This window comes from Quercus lobata, chromosome 2, assembly GCF_001633185.2.
Source record: "Quercus lobata isolate SW786 chromosome 2, ValleyOak3.0 Primary Assembly, whole genome shotgun sequence".
In the NCBI taxonomy this organism is placed as follows: domain Eukaryota; kingdom Viridiplantae; phylum Streptophyta; class Magnoliopsida; order Fagales; family Fagaceae; genus Quercus; species Quercus lobata.
The window spans coordinates 98,618,113-98,636,269 of NC_044905.1; the positions used below are offsets into that span (position 1 = coordinate 98,618,113).

General features: G+C 34.0%; 2 protein-coding genes across 2 annotated transcripts; one reads left to right on the plus strand and one right to left on the minus strand.

The window, feature by feature from the left end:
- The first annotated feature begins 294 nt into the window (after window positions 1–294).
- Window positions 295–9,753, plus strand: LOC115977463 (partner of Y14 and mago). The gene is made up of 3 exons (XM_031099319.1): window positions 295–763; window positions 1,790–2,038; window positions 9,289–9,753. The coding sequence occupies exons 1-3, from the start codon at window positions 434–436 to the stop codon at window positions 9,430–9,432; spliced, it is 723 nt and encodes a 240-aa protein (XP_030955179.1). The 5' UTR covers window positions 295–433; the 3' UTR covers window positions 9,433–9,753.
- A 4,065-nt stretch (window positions 9,754–13,818) lies between these two features.
- Window positions 13,819–17,856, minus strand: LOC115962818 (berberine bridge enzyme-like 21). Its single transcript, XM_031081694.1, has 2 exons — window positions 17,374–17,856; window positions 13,819–15,042 (listed from the first exon to the last, which is right to left on the minus strand). The coding sequence occupies exons 1-2, from the start codon at window positions 17,833–17,835 to the stop codon at window positions 13,888–13,890; spliced, it is 1,617 nt and encodes a 538-aa protein (XP_030937554.1). The 5' UTR covers window positions 17,836–17,856; the 3' UTR covers window positions 13,819–13,887.
- Between the last annotated feature and the right edge of the window lie 301 nt (window positions 17,857–18,157).

Genomic DNA, 18,157 nt, shown 5'->3' on the forward strand with positions numbered 1-18,157 from the left:
CATTTTTACAAACTATTGGTATGGCTTTAGTAATTTTCAAATAACTATTGGTAAACATAAATGTGATATTAGTGGTGGACCCATATTAGAACTAATAAAAAAATTTCACATCAATAATTTGTAAAAATGTTATAAAATAATTTGTGGCTATAATATTACTTGCAAATAATATTTTTTTTTGGTGGAGAAACAAAGGTTTATTAATTAAAAAAATAAATAAATAAGAATTGGTTGGGTGAGCTTGGGTTCATAATGGTTCCTTTTGGGCTTAACCAAACCTCAAAAGAGTAAAAAATAAAAATAAAATAAAAACAAAAATAAAAACTGTCTGTGTTTTTTTGTAAAAAGGTTATTGAAGAGGAGAGTAGCATCATCAAAGAGGGTCGGGTCGGAGAAGGAGCAAATCTGAAAGAAAACCCATAATAATAGTATCATGGCGAACAGCAATGGAGGTGTTGGAGAAGAAGAGTTGAATCGATTAGCGGAGCTGAGCAAAACCCTAAAAGAAGGGGAGAGAATTCTAGCACCGACCAGAAGACCCGACGGTACACTCCGAAAGCCCATTCGGATTAGGGCTGGGTATGTTCCTCAAGAGGAAGTCGCCATTTATCAATCCAAAGGAGCTCTCTTGAAAAAGGAGATGGCCTCTCAGCCCCAACTGGGCCCACCTGGCTATGATCCTGATTTCGACTCCAGTTCTTCTTTAAAGCCCAAGACTAAGTCCGTTAAGAGAAACGAGAGAAAGAAGGAAAAGCGGCTACAGGTTTCTTTTTTCTTACTATAACTTTTGCTCTTTACTTACTCAGTAGTTAAGGATAGTTTTAGTTAGTTAAACTGGTAGAGTCTCTTGTTGTCGTGTTTAAATCTCGTTTATACTAAAAACTGATTGATGTCATAAACTGATTGATGTCATGGTTTGACTGAACGTCATAGAATTTCATGTTCGTAAAGGTGAAGCGTGGTTAGTGAAAGCACGCCCTAGGATATCTGGTGTTATTAAATAGAAAAAAAAAAATATTGTTATTTAGTGCTCCGTTCAACTGGTAAAGTCTCCTTTTCGTTGTTGTGTTATATAAGAGACCTGGATTTCAATCCCACTTACGTCAAAAACCAATTAGTGTGTCTTGGTCTGAGTGGGATGCCGTAGGTTCAAATTCTATTATGTAAGGTGAAGAATGCTTAGTGGAAAGCCATTTACATGGAATGGATACCTGGTATTATTAAGTGCATCTAGGGTCGATTTCAAGCCCGAAGCCCAACTAGTTCACACCTAGTGCGTTTGGATCCTCCTGTAAAACACATTTGATGGGGCAGAAGGACTGAAAAAGTGTAGTTTTTTTTTTTGCGTTATTTGACGTTAAGAATAGCTGAAGTCAACTGGTAAAGTCTCTTATTGTCGTGTTATATAAGACACCTGGGTTTGAATCTGCTTACACGAAAACCAATTAGTGTCTTGCCCTGAATGGATACTTTAGCTTCAAATTTTATTGTATCTATAAATAAAGAGCTATAAGAATAGATATACCTTTGTAAGGTAAAAAATGTTTAGTGAAAACTCATGTACATGGAATTGACATGCCCTAGGATACTTGGTGTTATTATATGAATCTAGGCTTTATGCCCGAAGCCCAGCTAGGTAACATGTAGTGCGTTATGTTCCTTTTGTAAAACACATTTGATGGGGCAAAAGGACTGTTAAAGTGTAGTTGTTTTGCATTGAGTGATGATTTCATAAATCCAGTACCTACTAATCTCATGCAGGTTTTTTTTTGGTTAATTTATCATCCAGGCTGCTCTTGAAAAGGGTAAGAACATGGAACAAACAGTAGGTGGGGAGATAAAATTGGAAGAAGCACCACCTGATGAAGATTTAGGTAATGGATCGGAGTCTATCGAGCAGTTAACATCTCAGATAAATGAGCTAGCCGTTTCTGCAAATGCTAGTGTAATCACCCCTCCCTCAGACTCAACGGAGGGTTCAAATTCAGGAAATCCTGTTCAAGATATTGATAAAAGAATTCGTGCACTTAAAAAGAAGGTAGAATTCATGCATTTAGCCTTCCATTCAAATAGAAATGACTACATTTCATTTCATGTTCTGTTTGTAGTTGTTAGTATCATATGATACACATTGCATATTGCATGATATTTATACACGATGCATATTGTATGATATTGATACACAATAAAATTCTGCATGGGGAAAATTATTTTTATCTTAATTTTTTTTTTATCAATACGCATCAAATTAGAGTGTATCGGGGATACTCATGTATCATATGATCATATGAATTGTATTGAATCATTTATCTGTGTCTGTCATTCAATTCATAAACATGTGAATTTGCCTCTGCAAATTTATTCGATTAGGCCAGATTTTGTTGCATCCGACAATTAAAAAATATAGCTTTTTAATTGTTTTCATTGGAGAGTAGGCTTAAAATGTGAAGGTTCAAGTGATAGCCTAATGGTAACGGCATCCTTTGTGATGCCCATGTTTGTTGTTCGAACCCCGCCTGCCCTTCTCCCACTATCTCCCTATAAAAAAGTAATAGATTTATAACATGTGTATACGTTTTCTAAAATTAGTCTTTTTGTATTCTTTCTTTTAATCCTTCTTCTTTGATTCTCTCATCTCTCCTTTCTTTTTGTTTTCACGATTTTTGTTCATCGGGGTCATAGGACAACAACAAGACAACCAAAATATCACTTCTGAGTGTGACAAATTTGAATGTAGATGTTCTAATAGAATCCTAATTGATGCATTTACAGAAAATATTATAGTGGTGATATATATAATATACGTATTGAATTTCTGACGTAATTTTCAGTTGGTCAGATGATAAATACATGTGTGTGTAGAAGGGTGGGTGCATGCATGCATGCATGCGTTTACAGAAAGGTGCAACTTTTCTTACTTCAATTTCTACTTTTTAGACTACCAGATTTAATGAATTTTTTATATTCCATTTAGAAAAATTGAGGGAAAGAAAGGAAGAAACACCAAAATACATTGGATCTCTTACAGTCTTATTAACCCACCAAGTATAATTTTTGAAAATAGATTTATTTAAGCATAAGTTGTTTAATTTTAATTTCCAAAATTTGCAATTTTTCTTACTTTGATATCTACTTTTTAGACTGTTGGGGTTAATGAAATTTTAATATTCCATTTAGAAAAATTGTGGCATGTGTGTGTGTGTATGTTTTCAAAAATGTGCAACTTCTTACTTTACTTTCTACTTTTTAGACTATTGCGGTTACTGAATTTTTAGTATTCCATTCAGAAGAATTGAGGGGAAGAAAAAGTAAGATAGATTGAGAGATGCATTGGATCTCTTTTTTTTTTTTTTTGATAAGTAATGCAATGGATCTCTTATTAACCCAATAAGGATAATTTTGGATCTCTTTTTTTTTTTTTTTTTTTTTTTGATAAGTAATACAATGGATCTCTTATTAACCCAATAAGGATAATTTTGGAAACTATTTTTCTTGAAGTGTAATCTGTTGAATTTTATTTTTATTTACCATTTTTTTTTTTTTGTAACATTTCTTACTTCAATGTCTACTTTTTAAACTATTTTGGGTTAATGAATTTTTAACATTCAATTTAGAAAATTGAGGGAAAGAAAGGAAGACAAATTGAAAGATACATTGGATCTCTTATTAACCCACCAAGGATAATTTTGGAAAATAGATTTATTGAAGTGTGGGTGTGTTTCTTTACTCTGGAAGTTGTTGAATTCTATATTTATTTACAATCTTTTGCAAACTTTCTTACTACAAGTTGGGGTTACTGAATTTTTAGTATTCCATTCAGAAAAATTGAGGGGAAGAAAAAGTAAGATAGACTGAGAGATACATTGGATCTTTTCTTTTCTTTTTTCTTTTTTTTTTTTGATAAGCAATACATTGGATCTCTTATTAACCCAATAAAGATAATTTTGGAAACTAGATTTCTTGAAGTGTAATCTGTTGAATTTTATTTTTATTTACCATTTTTTTTTTTTTGTATCATTTCTTACTTCAATGTCTACCTTTTAAACTATTTGGGGTTAATGAATTTTTAACATTCCATTTAGAAAATTGAGGGAAAGAAAGGAAGACAAATTGAAAGATACATTGGATCTCTTATTAACCCACCAAGGATAATTTTGGAAAATAGATTTATTGAAGTGTGGGTGTATTTTTTACTCTGGAAGTTGTTGAATTCTATATTTATTTACATTCTTTTGCAAACTTTCTTACTACACGTTCTATGTTTTAGACTATTTGGATTTTTTATATTTAAGGGAAAGAAAGGAAGAAACACAGAAAGATATATTGGACCTGTTATTAGCTCACCGAGGATAATTTTGTGAAATGGATTTATTGAATTCATTTCTTCAATGTTCCATAAAGTACAATAGATTGAATTTATTTCTTTTCAGTTTGTTCCGGATAGATCGAGTGTACAATCATTGAATTACATTATAATTAACATTCACAGGTTACATTTTACATATGGCATGTGACGAATGAGCTATAACTCAAATGACATTTCCTCCTAGGTGAGGTCATGGTTCAATGGTTCAAAACCCATTGAGTACATTTATAACTTACCCATTGCCTATTTTATTAGTGTTGGCAGCACTGTCTCAAATTGTTTAGATATGACAATACGCTCTTTACATCTGAATACAATATGAACTACGTTTGACAATGGGCAAGGTATTTATTTGATGATTTAAGGAAAAATGGTATTTCTTTTACTTTGCCTGGCAATTAGGCTTGTTTAGTTATGCATGTGAAGATGTTTGTGATATACTTAGGTACCAGCATTGTGCACTCCGAAATGTTTTTGTTTTTAGGCTAGAAATAGTGTAGCCTTTTTCTTTCTCCTTTCCTATTTTCCATTGAGCTGATATTTAGTTAAGCCATTAGGTCTACACCTGGTTTGCCTTTTGCTGCATTCAAATGTAGTGGCATTCTCACACACAATAATCTCTGTTGCAAGAGATGCAGTTTACTGCTGATTTTCTTTAGAGTTGTTATGTTTGGCTGCAATCTGCACGCTGACCTTGTGTTTTATAAGGGAATTAAAGGTTTGTTAATTTGTTTGAGATATTCTACTAAGTAAGAAAGTTGTTGCTTAATATATGAAATTAAATACAAAATCAGGATCACAAAAGCCTTGACCAGTTATCATTTCAAAATTTTGTGATAGCTGTGCACATGATCAAACTTTTTTTTTTTTATGGGAGGGGCTCTTACCTTACCAATTTATGTTTGTGCAAAATGAGGAATCATGAGGACCAGTTGCTTTTGCCTCTTCATCATGTAAAGTTTGTTTCTGTGTGATTTATGAGCTGACTGCTGTATTTATCTGTCTTTTCTTTTCTACTTCCTCCTGTCCTTCAGTCCTTTGTTTCCCTTCTTTTTATTTCTTCTCCTCTATGGTCTGATATTACTGAGTGGATTGCCTTTAATGATCTTGATTAAGGTGGTGTATTAGATCAAAAAAAGGCTATCTTGGACAGTGCCTAGTGCCTACGCATCTAAAATGATATTTTCTGGGGAAGAGGCCTTTTTAAAAAGGGGGAAACTATAATTTCTAGCGTAATACTTTAAGAAAAATAATCTGATTTAATGTATTTGGCTTGGCCGAAAAACTGTTGTTTATCCTTAGTGTGTGCTTAGCATACTAAAATGTGTGTGTGTGTGTGTGTGAGAGAGAGAGAGAGAGAGTGAGACATGTGGATGCCAGGGATTTTTTTTTTTTTAATGAGCCAATCTCAAGTTGTGCTTGGTAACTGTTCCCAAAGATTGGCTTGTTTGTCTACAAGCAGAGAAGTAGGTCAAATGACTAGCTGCACAATCTCAAGCGAAGCTTCAGTAGCTCAATTTATCTTATGGCCCTGTGTTTAGGAGAGTTCTGGGTCAGAACTAGATAAGTTTGTAAGATATGTTGGTCTTGCTATCTTGAAGAGTGCAATTTGAGTAAAAGCCTCAATTTGTAGATGTTTTTCAAAGTGATCAAGTGAAAGGAATAAGGGTTGGACTTGCAATATGTTTCCATGTCCAAGAACAGTGGGAAGAAAGGCACAGAATACAATAAAGAAGTGTAAAAGGAAGAAAAAATAGAGGGAAATTGCACTTGTGAGCTATGTGCTAGAGGCAAGTCCTTCAGAGATGGTGAGTGATACCAAAGCCAGGTGGTGATGGACGGAAATATATATATGCTGAAACAGGACCATTCATTTGTTATTGACAGGCAAATAAAATCAGATATTAATATAGGGGCAAGGTCCTTGATTACAAGCTACTACTTTTGAAGTGATGGGCTACTAACATGAAGAGTTGAAGTCTCTCTCAAACTAATCTACCCCATTAATAGAGTGTCAAATGGATTGCAGCTAGTTAGGCATAAGGAAAATGATTTCCAAAGAAACACTTTGAACCAAATATGGAGGCTTCAGGAAGTAAATCAGGTACAGAGTATTGTTGATATTGGCAAGTGTCAATCTCAGAAGTACTCTATGTTTCAATGGTCAGTTATTTTGAATGTCGATCGTTATGGTGAGGGAAAGGGAGTGTCTTTTGGGGTAGAAAAGAGAGAACAGGGTGTCAGGGACTGTGTCAATAGTTACGTGAACAGTAATCAAGAGAAAGAGAAGAAGAAAAGAGAGGGAAAAATAAAAAAGAAAGATCACACTAGGATACATACCTTCTGAAACCACAATGCTCAAATTTGTATGATCAAATCTAAAAATCTCTAAGTACATGATCATATATATAGAGACCGTAACCCTTGTAGAAATTTCTAAACTTGATTCAATTAACAAAGTATCCTTAATTTGCAAGGGCTGTAGAAAATTTCAAATTTTCCCTTCATTACAAATTAAGAATAACTTGTGAATTAAAAACTGAAATTATTTCTTTAATCCTGTACTTCTTAGAACATTGTGATACCCCATATTGTGTGGATTTGATTGGATTGGATTGGATTGTATGAGTGTGTGTTGTGTGGGAATGTGTTGAGTCCCTCATCAAGTGTTTATTAGGTAGATCCTTTCTATATAAGTGTTTACGAGGAGCTCTAATTGTAACTTGATTAGTCTGTTTAGGGTATAGAGTAGATGTGACTAGCACTTTATGGGCGGTGATAAATGGTATCAAAGCCAAGACTTGAGGGTATTGCCGCACAATACCCGTTGAGGACGTCTATGGGGAAGATTGTGGTACTCCAGATAGTGTAGATTTAATTTGATTGGGTGGTATGAGTATGTGTTGTGTGAGTGGTTGTTGAGTCCCACATTGGGTGCTAGCTAAATAGATCTTGGTTTTTTTTTTTTTTTTTTTGGGGGGGGGGGGGGGATAAATAACGGAATTGTATTAATAAAAAATCCAGGTACACTGGGAGTGTACATGGATAACAGTACATCAAACTCTTAAATTACAATGATCAAGCATTTCTAAAAATTAGAACAAGGAAAAAGATTAAAGGACGAATTCCACTCTAGTAAGGTGTGGAAAAGGAGAGATTTAAGTTCCGAAATAGACTGTTCGTTCCCCTAGAAACATCTTGATTTCCGTTCTCGCCAAATACACCATAAGACACAATGTGGTACAGCCTTTCGTAAATCAATGTTCCGATGTCCACCAAAGGAACCTGGCCAACTTGAAAGTAAATCAGTAACACTTTGTGGCATACCCCATAGAAGACCAAATAGTCCACACCATAGACCATAACTCATAAGCAATAGGACAATGAAGAAGAAGATGATTTACCGATTCCCCACTCTTTTTACACACATAGCACCAAACTACAACTGTGACACCCTCATATCATAAGTTCTCAAGAGTCAAAATCTTACCTAATGTGGGAGTCCATGAGAAGAAAGCAACCCTAAGAGGGTTCTTTGAACGCTACATAGGTTTCCAAGGAAAAACAGTGTTAGGATTAGAGGAAAGAGAGAAATAGTACTCACTCACTTTAAAACTCTTATTCCTTGCTGGTTTCCAACAAAGTTTGTCATGACCTTCACCATTAAGAGGCATAGAATTGATAAGATCCAAAAAAAGTGTAAAAATGTTCCAATTCCCAATCTTGGGCATCCCTAGAAAATTAAGATCCTAATGAAGCCTTTGGTTAGGAAAGTGCATAACATCCTCGATAGAAGACCCCTTATTACAACTAATGCTATGAAGTTCCAGAAATGCCTCCTAGAGAGTACAACCCCCACACCACACATGATGCCAAAATTTAATTCTATTACCAACACCAACCTCGAACTGAATGGATTTTGAAAAGGCTGGCCAGCCTTGTTTTATATAAGCGATTACAGGGAACTCTAATAGTAATTTGACTGGTCCTTTTAAGTATAGCGCCAAGTGCTTTTTTTGGGTCATGACAGACACGATCTTCAAAACCATATAAGAATCACTGTTGCATGTGAACCCCTCCCTCACACACCCACATTCTAGGGCCTGATTGGAGCAGTTCTCAAAAAACTATGTTCTAATTTTATAAACAAAAAGGCAGAAAAATAGCAGAATTTGTGTTTGATTGGTTGTTTTATGTTTTTAATTTTCTAAAATTTCTGACTCAAAAATCATTGTATTGAACAATATTTAGGAATCCAAAATGGTGTTTTTGGCTATTTTAAGTACTTCTGTTCTAGGAACGAATCTGAAAACTTACACAACAATTGGACAATATGGAGACTCACTATTGGCAAACTCTCCAAAATGAAGTATTAAGTAAAAACATATATATACTAAAGCTGTTTGTTCACTTGCTTTGAACACAAGATAATCTTGCAAGTCTTGTGGTCAATTTTTTTTTGTGCAAACCACTATCAACTATAAAAGCTCATTTTTCTGGAGGGAAACAAACTAAAATTTTGCCTATTCAGTAAACTTCACAGGTTTGACTTTTCTAATTTGTGGATTGTCACTCTAAACCCGCCAACCACCAAGTTGAGGGGAAATGACCCCTACTTGTCAGATCTATATTTTAGATTAGCACAAAAGGAGGGATTAGAATCATAAGAAGAAAAGATTGTTATCAGTTGTTCATAATAGTTGTCTCATTTAACCCATTTTTGTTGGTTCAACTGGAGGCAGCATGAGGATGATTGGAGGGCAGTACTCCCCTTAATCCCAGCTAGTTTTCTAATCCATGTCTGGTGGAAACAAGAAAAAAAAAAATGCAACAATCCCAATATTGCTGGAAGGCTCATGCTATATGTGGTCACTTCATTTTGGTCCAACTTGTTTAACCTATACGTTTGTTCAATTCTGCAGATTCGACTTACAGAAGCTCAACTGCAGAAAACCGCACAAGAAGATATGAAGCCTGAACAGTTGGAAAAATGGACAAAGCTTGAAGGCTGGCATAAGGAGCTACAACTATTGGAAGATAAAAAGGCTGAAATGGCAGCATCATGAACTAGGGTTGTGTTGGAGAAACTGTGTAGTTTCTGTCCTTGGTGCTTTCTTGATAAAGATAAAAAACCCTTTATGGTGGGAACAGGAGTTCATCTATCTAGATTTTGTTCGTGTCAGCTGTGTCACACATGCATCCCGATTGACCATATGGTTCTATTCTCGCAGTTGTTCCACCACAGTCATAGGGTTAATCTGCACAGTAACTATTCATCTCTAGTGTTTTCTTAATTATCTTTTGTTCAGTTTCTAATTTTCTTACTGTTCATCTCATCTCTAGTATTTTCATTAGCATACTCTATTCAGTCGACCACATTAATTCAACTTCGTGACAATCCTCCCCCCCCCCCCCCCTCCCTCTCTTCTCTTCCCCCCCAAAAAAAAAAAAAGATTCTGTTAATATGAATATATGATCCATTCAAAATCTTTCTTAAAATTCGTACTAACTAATGTTAATAGGGAGATGTTACTTGGTAATCCAAATGGTCTGATCATTCCAACTTCATGTCATACGTGCATGTAATTAGTACCAGCTTTCTTTCTTCCTTGGCCTGTAGGCTAATGTAATAGAATGTAGCTCTAGTTTCTCTCATTCTTTAAATCCATTCCTATTAGTCTCTCTTTTCGCATTAAGAAACGTTCCTACAAGCTACAAGGGGACACTCAGATATGGAAAATTATGTATAATTCTGTAATATCTCAAGACTATTTATCATGTTAACGCTGATACTGCACTCAATTTGCCTCTCTCTCTCTCTCTCTCTCTCAGTTGCAAACGATGGGCCAATTGTAGGGTAACATCCACTCTAAGAACGTTACTAATTCCAAAAAATAAATTAAAAAGAAAATAAAGAAGAAGAAAAGGATTCTTTATCCCATACAGCAGCTTTTTCTATAGGTACTGTTTATTATAACTAGAGAGAGCAAAAATTTCCAGCTTTGCCTTGCATTGTCCAAATAAATCTTTCAATTTTGAAGGTCTGTTTTGGCCCTTTCTCTAACCAACATGGGGTATCGTTGTCCCTTAGGAAATACCAAAGTGTAGATACTAGTTCAACTACAAGGACATTGACTCCCTCTTCTGTGTGTATGGATAAAGGATTCTATGTGACAATAGGATTGGGTAGATTTCTCAATTGTAATATCCATAGGTAAAAGCTTGGGCCAAAATGCCTCGGGCTGGCATATGAGGAGCTAGGGGGTGCCAAAGGGGCCCCCTAGCTTTCGAAATTTTCCATTAATTTCTTTTACATTTCGTAATAATCTAAAAAATACACAAAAATGTATTTCAACGGCCACCCTTGAGAAAATTTCCTGGCTTCACCACTACCTCAAGGCATGAGTTTGACTTTCCCTATTAGTAGCATGTTGTAGCTCTTTATAATATCCAACTTGCAAGTTGTTCATAACTCATCAGCAACTGTGGTGTGGGGTTTTAGCCTGAGAGTAATTAAGGTGTTGTTATGGTCACGTTCAAATAGGAAAGTCAAATGGTCAACTCCTTTTAACTATTATTTATTTACAAAAAAAAAGTCTATTAGATTTTGGACCCAATATTTTAATGCCCAACAAATTGTCCTAGGAGTGTCATGGACCACCCAATAGATGGTATTCACAAACTTTCTTGTCTCTTTCCATAGGGGTAAGGAGGGATGCTTGAAGAGTGACTACTAGTGGAAATAGTTTGCCGTGTTGTGGATGGTGTATGGAAACGATATATGAGGACGGTTACTGAATAACTTCAACTTGCTTTCCTTAGCTTTTATAGCCGTATTTCATTTCTTAGCTTGTTGCTCAACCATATATTTAGAGGATGCTAGCGTCTCACACTCTTTATTACACACTCACCGTGCATACACTGCCATATGACTAAAATTGTGTTAATAAAACAAGACTTTATAGTTTTAATTAAAACTTGTCACAGACCCACACAATGCATGGGCATAAATAATTATTTTGTATTGTAATATAATGTATACTTTTTTCTCTAAAATTTTTTAAGATAATTTTTTCTCCCTAAAAATTAAACAATTTCTATTTGGTCCAATTCAATCCAATTAGGTCTTCTTTGGTCCACTTTGTTCCAATTAGTCCACTCGATCAATTTCGGTCCCCCTTCAGTTCATTTTAGACTAATTGAGCCTTAAATTGATTCTTTTTGTAGGTTCTTTTCAAGTTTAGTTCAAAACTTCATTTTTTCATAATTTTTGGGTTGAAAAGTATGAAAATGTATTATATTTGGGCTAAACTCTTTAGTTTTGAGTTAAAAAATACAAAGAAAAATACTAAAATAGACATTAGAAATATGAGTCCTAAAATTGCAATAAAAATGATAAATATTTAAAAGTATTATTTGATCTATTTTGTCCTTTTTGGTCCTATTTAGTCCATCCTATCCACTAAAGTTCTATTCAATCCAATTCGGTCCATTCAGTCCACAATAGTCCTATTTTGTCCACTTTGGTCCTATTCGGTCCACTCTATCTACTTTGGTTCTATTTGATCGTATCTCAGTCCACATTGGTCCTATTCAGTCCATTCTATCCACTTTGATCCACTTCAGTCCTATTCAGGCCATTCGGTCCACTTCTGTTCTATTCAGTCTACATTGCTCCTATCGGTCTGCTTCGGTCCATTCTATCCACTTCAGTCCAGTCTGTCCAATTCAGTCCAATTCGGTCTAATTTGGTCCAATTCGGTCTACTTCAGTTCTATTCGGTCCAATCATTCTTATTCGGTCCACTTTGTTTCTATTCGGTCCATTCGGTCATATTTTGTCCAAATTGCTCTTATTCTGTCCTATCTGTCCACGGTCCTATTCACTCCGCTTTGGTCTAGTCTGTCTACTTTAGTCTTATTCAGTCCAATTTGTTCCCGTTCAATTTATTCAGTCCATTTTGGTACTATTCATTCTTATTTGGTCTATCAGTCCACCTTGTTCCTATTCGATTCTATTTTGTCCATTTGGTCCAATTTGGTCCATTCAGATTATTTCGATTCATTTTGTTCCACTTCAATCTATTTTTGTGCACTTACATAATGGGAAAAGACATGTTTGGATTGAAAGCACTTAATCTAAATCCATATATATATATATATATATATCTCAAACTCGTAATATCTAAAATCTTAAACATAACATTTATTGTTACTACGTTTTTGTTGAACCACATTAATGTAGCATTTCAGTCTACTTTGGTATAGCTAAATTTAAGTGAAAGTCTTTCTAATCATAAAGGCTATGAATATACAAATGATATTTAGGGCAGTTACTCATTTGTTTTAACTTTAATGTTGTTACTTTTAAACAAAATATATATATATATATAAATGTATTTATGTATAATTTTTATTTAAATAAATTATTCAAATTATTTATTCTCTTAAAAGAAATTATCATAATAATCAAAACTCACATCATACTTATACTGAATATGTATAATTTATTCTCTAGATTTTATTGGGGGGAGAGAGAGAGAGAGAGAGAGCGAGAGAGAGAGAGAGAGAGAGAGAATATTTGTGATGGGGATCTAAAAAATACAACACCAAAACGTATGAACCAAAAATAGAGTTTTGAATCACAATGCTCATCCACAACATTTTCACAATACTTTCACAACAAATCTTAGATGGTAGGTTGTTACTAGTTCTAATTCGAATTCACAATTAAAATTATTTTTTTACCTATCAATAACAAGTAGTATCAACCTGCCACATAATATTTGTTGTAAAATTGTTATAAAAATATTGTAGATATTGCATTTCTATAGATAAAAAAATGGCATGTTATGATGCACAATACAAAATAAAAGGTGTACATTCAAAAATGACTTGACAAATCTACCTGAAGATATTAAACAAAACAATCACAAATTACCCATTTTTATAATCATAATTAATATACAACTAAAATTAAACTTTTTTTTTTTTTGACAAGTACAACTTACAAGTTACAATGAAACATTCTAATTTTTATTTTTTAATTTAACAAAATCTAATCTAAAAAAGTCTAACAAACAATGAAACTACATTCAACCAAGTATGAAAAGGATTTGGAATATTACTTTCATACACGATTGCTTACATGAGTATTGGTGATGAGTTCTGTGTCATTAATCGCTCTAATAAAAGAACACATCAATCACCAATGGTAGAGCGCCAAACAACACTTGGGATGGCCAAATCAGCACTCTACCATGTGTTATAGAGTGCTGGCTAATGAACACATTAATTGACCACAGTTCTTCAAAATTTTCTTTTATACCATTTTTCTTCAATTTTATTCCAATTTTTTTTGTATCTTATAAGAGATAATTTTACTAAATTTTTAGGAGCACCAAGAAATTGAAAACTCTTATTCAATAATGGAAATAAACCAAAAACTTAATTCTATAATGAAACAATCACAGGCCTCTGTTCAATTGAGACCATCACAACAATCTGTTTCTTTCCTAAGCCTTACTTAGGAAGAGTTGGAATGCTCTGTTCATACCTGAAGAAATTTTCTGGATCAACTGCAGTCTTTACCTTCACCAACCTATCAAAATTTCCATTGAAGTACTTGACCCCATAAACCTTCCCTTCTTCATAGGTACCATTGTGACTGATACCAATGTCAATGTCCCTATAATTCAAATAAGCACTCCTAGGATTCTTTGATACTAATGGGGTCATGTAACTAAATAGGTTCCTTATCTGAGTTAAATATTTCTTTTGTGCCTCGATTCCCTCTTCTTCCCAGGTTATTGAGTGCTGCACCTTAAACAAATTCCCAGCACGGTGTGGAAAAGGCGTGTCTGTTGCCGGGATTCTGCTCATTTTTCCGCCATACGGGTTGAAAACCAATCCAGGTTTTCCAATCTCAATAACTTTCTTCCACAGCAATTCCAACCCATCTTTCGGAATTGGGGTCTGCACATAGTCTGACTTCCTCTTCAAGAAATCCGCGGAATCAAGATTTCGATCAAGCAAGACATCAGGGGAGGTTCCATTGTCATAATGATTCCACCACAGAACAGAATCAATCCAACTCATTTCCTCAACATTTTCCTTCTTTAGGCCTAATTCAGGAAACTCTTTTCCTAACAATGTGACAACATCATCACCCTTACCTAAAAACAATGCCATAATTGTGGCTCTGATAGTCTTTTGACCCTTCATCACTTTGGAAGTCACGGGTTGTATAAGCATCCTCATGAAAAGGTTCTCATCAGTGTTTGGTGCAACATTCTGCCACTGATAAACAACATCAGTTGCATTCTCTTCCAAGGTCCTTTGAACTTGAAAAACTGTAACAATTTCTGGAACCGGAACCAAATTTATTTTGTATGCCAATATTACTCCAAAACTTGCTCCTCCTCCCCCTCTGATAGCCCAAAAAAGATCTTCTCCCATCGAAATCTTGTCAAGAATTCTACCATTTACGTCTACTATTTTTGCATCAACAACATTATCGACTGATAGTCCATATTTTCGCAACATGTTACCATATCCTCCACCACTGAAGTGCCCTCCAACTCCCAAAGTGAGACAAATCCCAGCAGGGAAGCCATGTACTTTGCTCTGCTCCCATATTCTATAATAAACTTCTCCGACAGTTGCACCGGCTTGTACCTGTTAAAATGAACGGTCAGGGGGGAAAATTGTAAATCTATAATTATATAAGATGGCTTTTGAGACCTTATAATTTTATAGATTATTATTCTATTACATTTTTAAATTGAAGTAAAATTATGTTCTACATTTAAACACCCCATTAAACCAACTAGTAATGTGGGGGTTTTGGAGTATCCTAGTATGGGGGGGGGGGGGGGGGGGGGGTGGTGGTGTTGGGTGGGTGGGGAATATATATATATATAAACCAAATATGTTTGACTTTTAGTTAACCTCATAATATTGTGCATAAATTAAGATCTCATAATTTTACACGTCATTATTATAACTAGCGTGTAATCCTATGTATATGCACGGATATATTTAAAACAATCACAATTACTTCAAAATAAATTTGGTGTAAGAATTACAACTTACACATGTTTTAAGCCATGAATTTCTAAAATATGTAATGATTTCTCATTTTATATATATATATATATATATATATGATTTAAAATTTAATTGAATCTAGACTATTCGAGTTTTGTACCTAATAATTCACTTGCCACAAAAATTAAAAAATTAGGTGGGACACATGGCGTAAAATTGAACTCAAATTAAAATTCAATTTAGAATCTATTTGAATTTAGACTCTTTGATTTTTGCACCTAATATTTTACTTGACACACAAATTTAAAAATTAGATGAGATACGTGAGACAAAGTTGAACTCCAATATAGAATTTAATTGGATTTTCTCTTATTAATATATATATATATATTCATATTTTCTAATTGATTTTAAATTCCATACTCCTTTTAAAGCCTCTATTAAAATTTTTCCCGTCATATTTTCTTTAAAATATTAAAATTTATAAGGATTTGGTGTAAACCTTTGGTTTACACCCTCTAATAAGGACATGCTATATTATTATATTACTAAAATATAAATACATCTAATCACACATGATAATATCTCCATAAATACAATATTTCAAGTATTAAGTAAAAGACTGATGCAATGTTATTAGGTGTGGTAGGATATATTGAGTTTTAAGTAAAAAGATGATGTGGCAATCTCTTATTGGATTGTGTAAAATATGGGTTTTACACCCCATCCTTACCAAATTCAAACCCTTTCTTTAAATAAAAAATATATATAATTTCATATTTAGACTAATAAATTTTTCTATTAATAATTACCATAATTATCGAAATTCATATTTAGATAAAAAATTATACAAACTATGTATATATAAACTATGTATCAAAATCCATGCCTCTTAGTTGTTGTACTTATACAAACTATGTATATATATATTCAAAGAATTCACCTATCCTCAGTGGTAGAGCCAAAAAATTTTCTTAGGGGGTCTATGCTAAATATATCATTGTATTCTGGTATCCTTAATTTTCTCAATATAAATGTGTATGGCTTTATTCTTGAATATATATATATATATATATATGAGTGTGCGTGTGTGTCTTAAAGAGAGTTACTTTTATATTTTTATAAACCTATGCTTTAAACATTCCTAAAATTAATGATTTATAAATGACAAAAAGTCGATATTAAGAGGAAAATAAATGAGACAGCAATAAATGAAATAGTATTTATATATTTTTTTTTAAATGAAGAGGACCGTCACCTAAATTTTTTTTGAATCTTTGACATTAAAATAGAGGTGGAGGAGCATTTTTTGGAAAAATGAGGGGAGCCTCCCCTCCCTCCCCCCCCCCCCCCCCCCCCCCCCTCCCTCCGCCCTTGCTTGTGATGAACGGTATACTATGTGTACTACACCCTCCTCTCATGTAAGAGTTTTACATCATCTAATAAAATATTGTCACACCAGCATTATATTTAAAATTCACTACATCCTACCATACCTAATAACAACTTAATAACCTCTCAATTCGATTAGATTTATATATGGATTGGTATTACCCCCATTCGGATGTGATTATGCCTATTCTTAAATTTGTGATAAGATGATATGGTATGTTGAGATTAGAGGGGTAAAACATAAGTTTTACACCACATCCTTATAGAATTTAATCTCCTCATATAAAATGTCAATCTCATGAAACTCACATATTGGGTCTACATTTATGTGAAAAAAGAAAAGGATTTAATTATAAACCCGGTGCACTAAATAATTTCACTTTGAGCTAAACTAAAATCAGTGACTACCCTTCCCTCCCCTCTACTCGGCTACTCCCCTCTCTCTCCATCCAAAAATACTGTTAGTTTTCCTAGATTTTAATCACAGTCAATCTTGAATTAGACTAAAATCAATGACCATGTTCTTGATATACAACATGCTACAAATGTGAGATATGCTAACATTACCCAAGCAGTTTTTTCCGCAATATCAACTGTGATGGACCGAAGATTGAACAGGTCAAGGATGATAAATGGGACATCAGATACATAAGAGAGACCCTCGTAGTCATGGCCACCACTGCGGATTCTAAGCTGAATGCCATTTTGCTTGGCGCAAATAACTGCGGATTGGACATGGGATTCGTTTGTTGGAGTCACGATCATGACTGGTTTTGGTGTGTAAGAGGCATTGAACCTGGCATTTCGAATGTAGGCTCGTAGAACAGGTGTGTAGGCAGTGTTGTTTAGAGCATAGACTATTTTGGAGACTGTGTCTGGTTGCTTTGTTTGGTTTGTTAAGCATTGGACAAAGGTGTCAAAATCTGAATCTGAGGTTGCCCATGAGGCAGAGACATGAAGAAGAACGAGGCAAAGAAGAGGAAGCATTGGAGGCACAGAAAGATGTGACAATGGGCTTGACTTTCCCATTTGTGATTGTTTATCTGTTTTTGGTTTGAAAATTGAGTATTTATGCTGCTATATATATGTAGGAATTATGTCTCGAAAAAAAAAAAAAAAAAGAGTTGGTATGGGTTTTTAAAAAAATGCTTGAAAAACTAGGTTACTTTTGGTACATTCTGTTTGTTTTGATATTAACATTTTTTAAAAAATTATTTCATTTTTTTTATATTTGGTAACAACCTTAAAATGAGTTGTAAATTTATTTTTTTACTTCCCTTATTTAGTTTGACATGGGATAAAATTGTTTTCCAGAAAATTATAGTGAAAAACAACTTTGTAATGGATTAAA

What these genes read in the sequence shown, in the direction of transcription:
- LOC115977463 (XM_031099319.1), top strand. Translation starts at nt 434, where the DNA reads ATGGCGAACAGCAATGGAGGTGTTGGAGAAGAAGAGTTGAATCGATTA. An exon ending in AGAAGGAAAAGCGGCTACAG is followed by an intron (nt 764 to 1,789) that starts GTTTCTTTTTTC and finishes TTTATCATCCAG; the next exon opens with GCTGCTCTTGAAAAGGGTAA. An exon ending in TTCGTGCACTTAAAAAGAAG is followed by an intron (nt 2,039 to 9,288) that starts GTAGAATTCATG and finishes TCAATTCTGCAG; the next exon opens with ATTCGACTTACAGAAGCTCA.
- LOC115962818 (XM_031081694.1), bottom strand. Translation starts at nt 17,835, where the DNA reads ATGGGAAAGTCAAGCCCATTGTCACATCTTTCTGTGCCTCCAATGCTT. An exon ending in TTGCGGAAAAAACTGCTTGG is followed by an intron (nt 15,043 to 17,373) that starts GTAATGTTAGCA and finishes TCATTTTAACAG; the next exon opens with GTACAAGCCGGTGCAACTGT.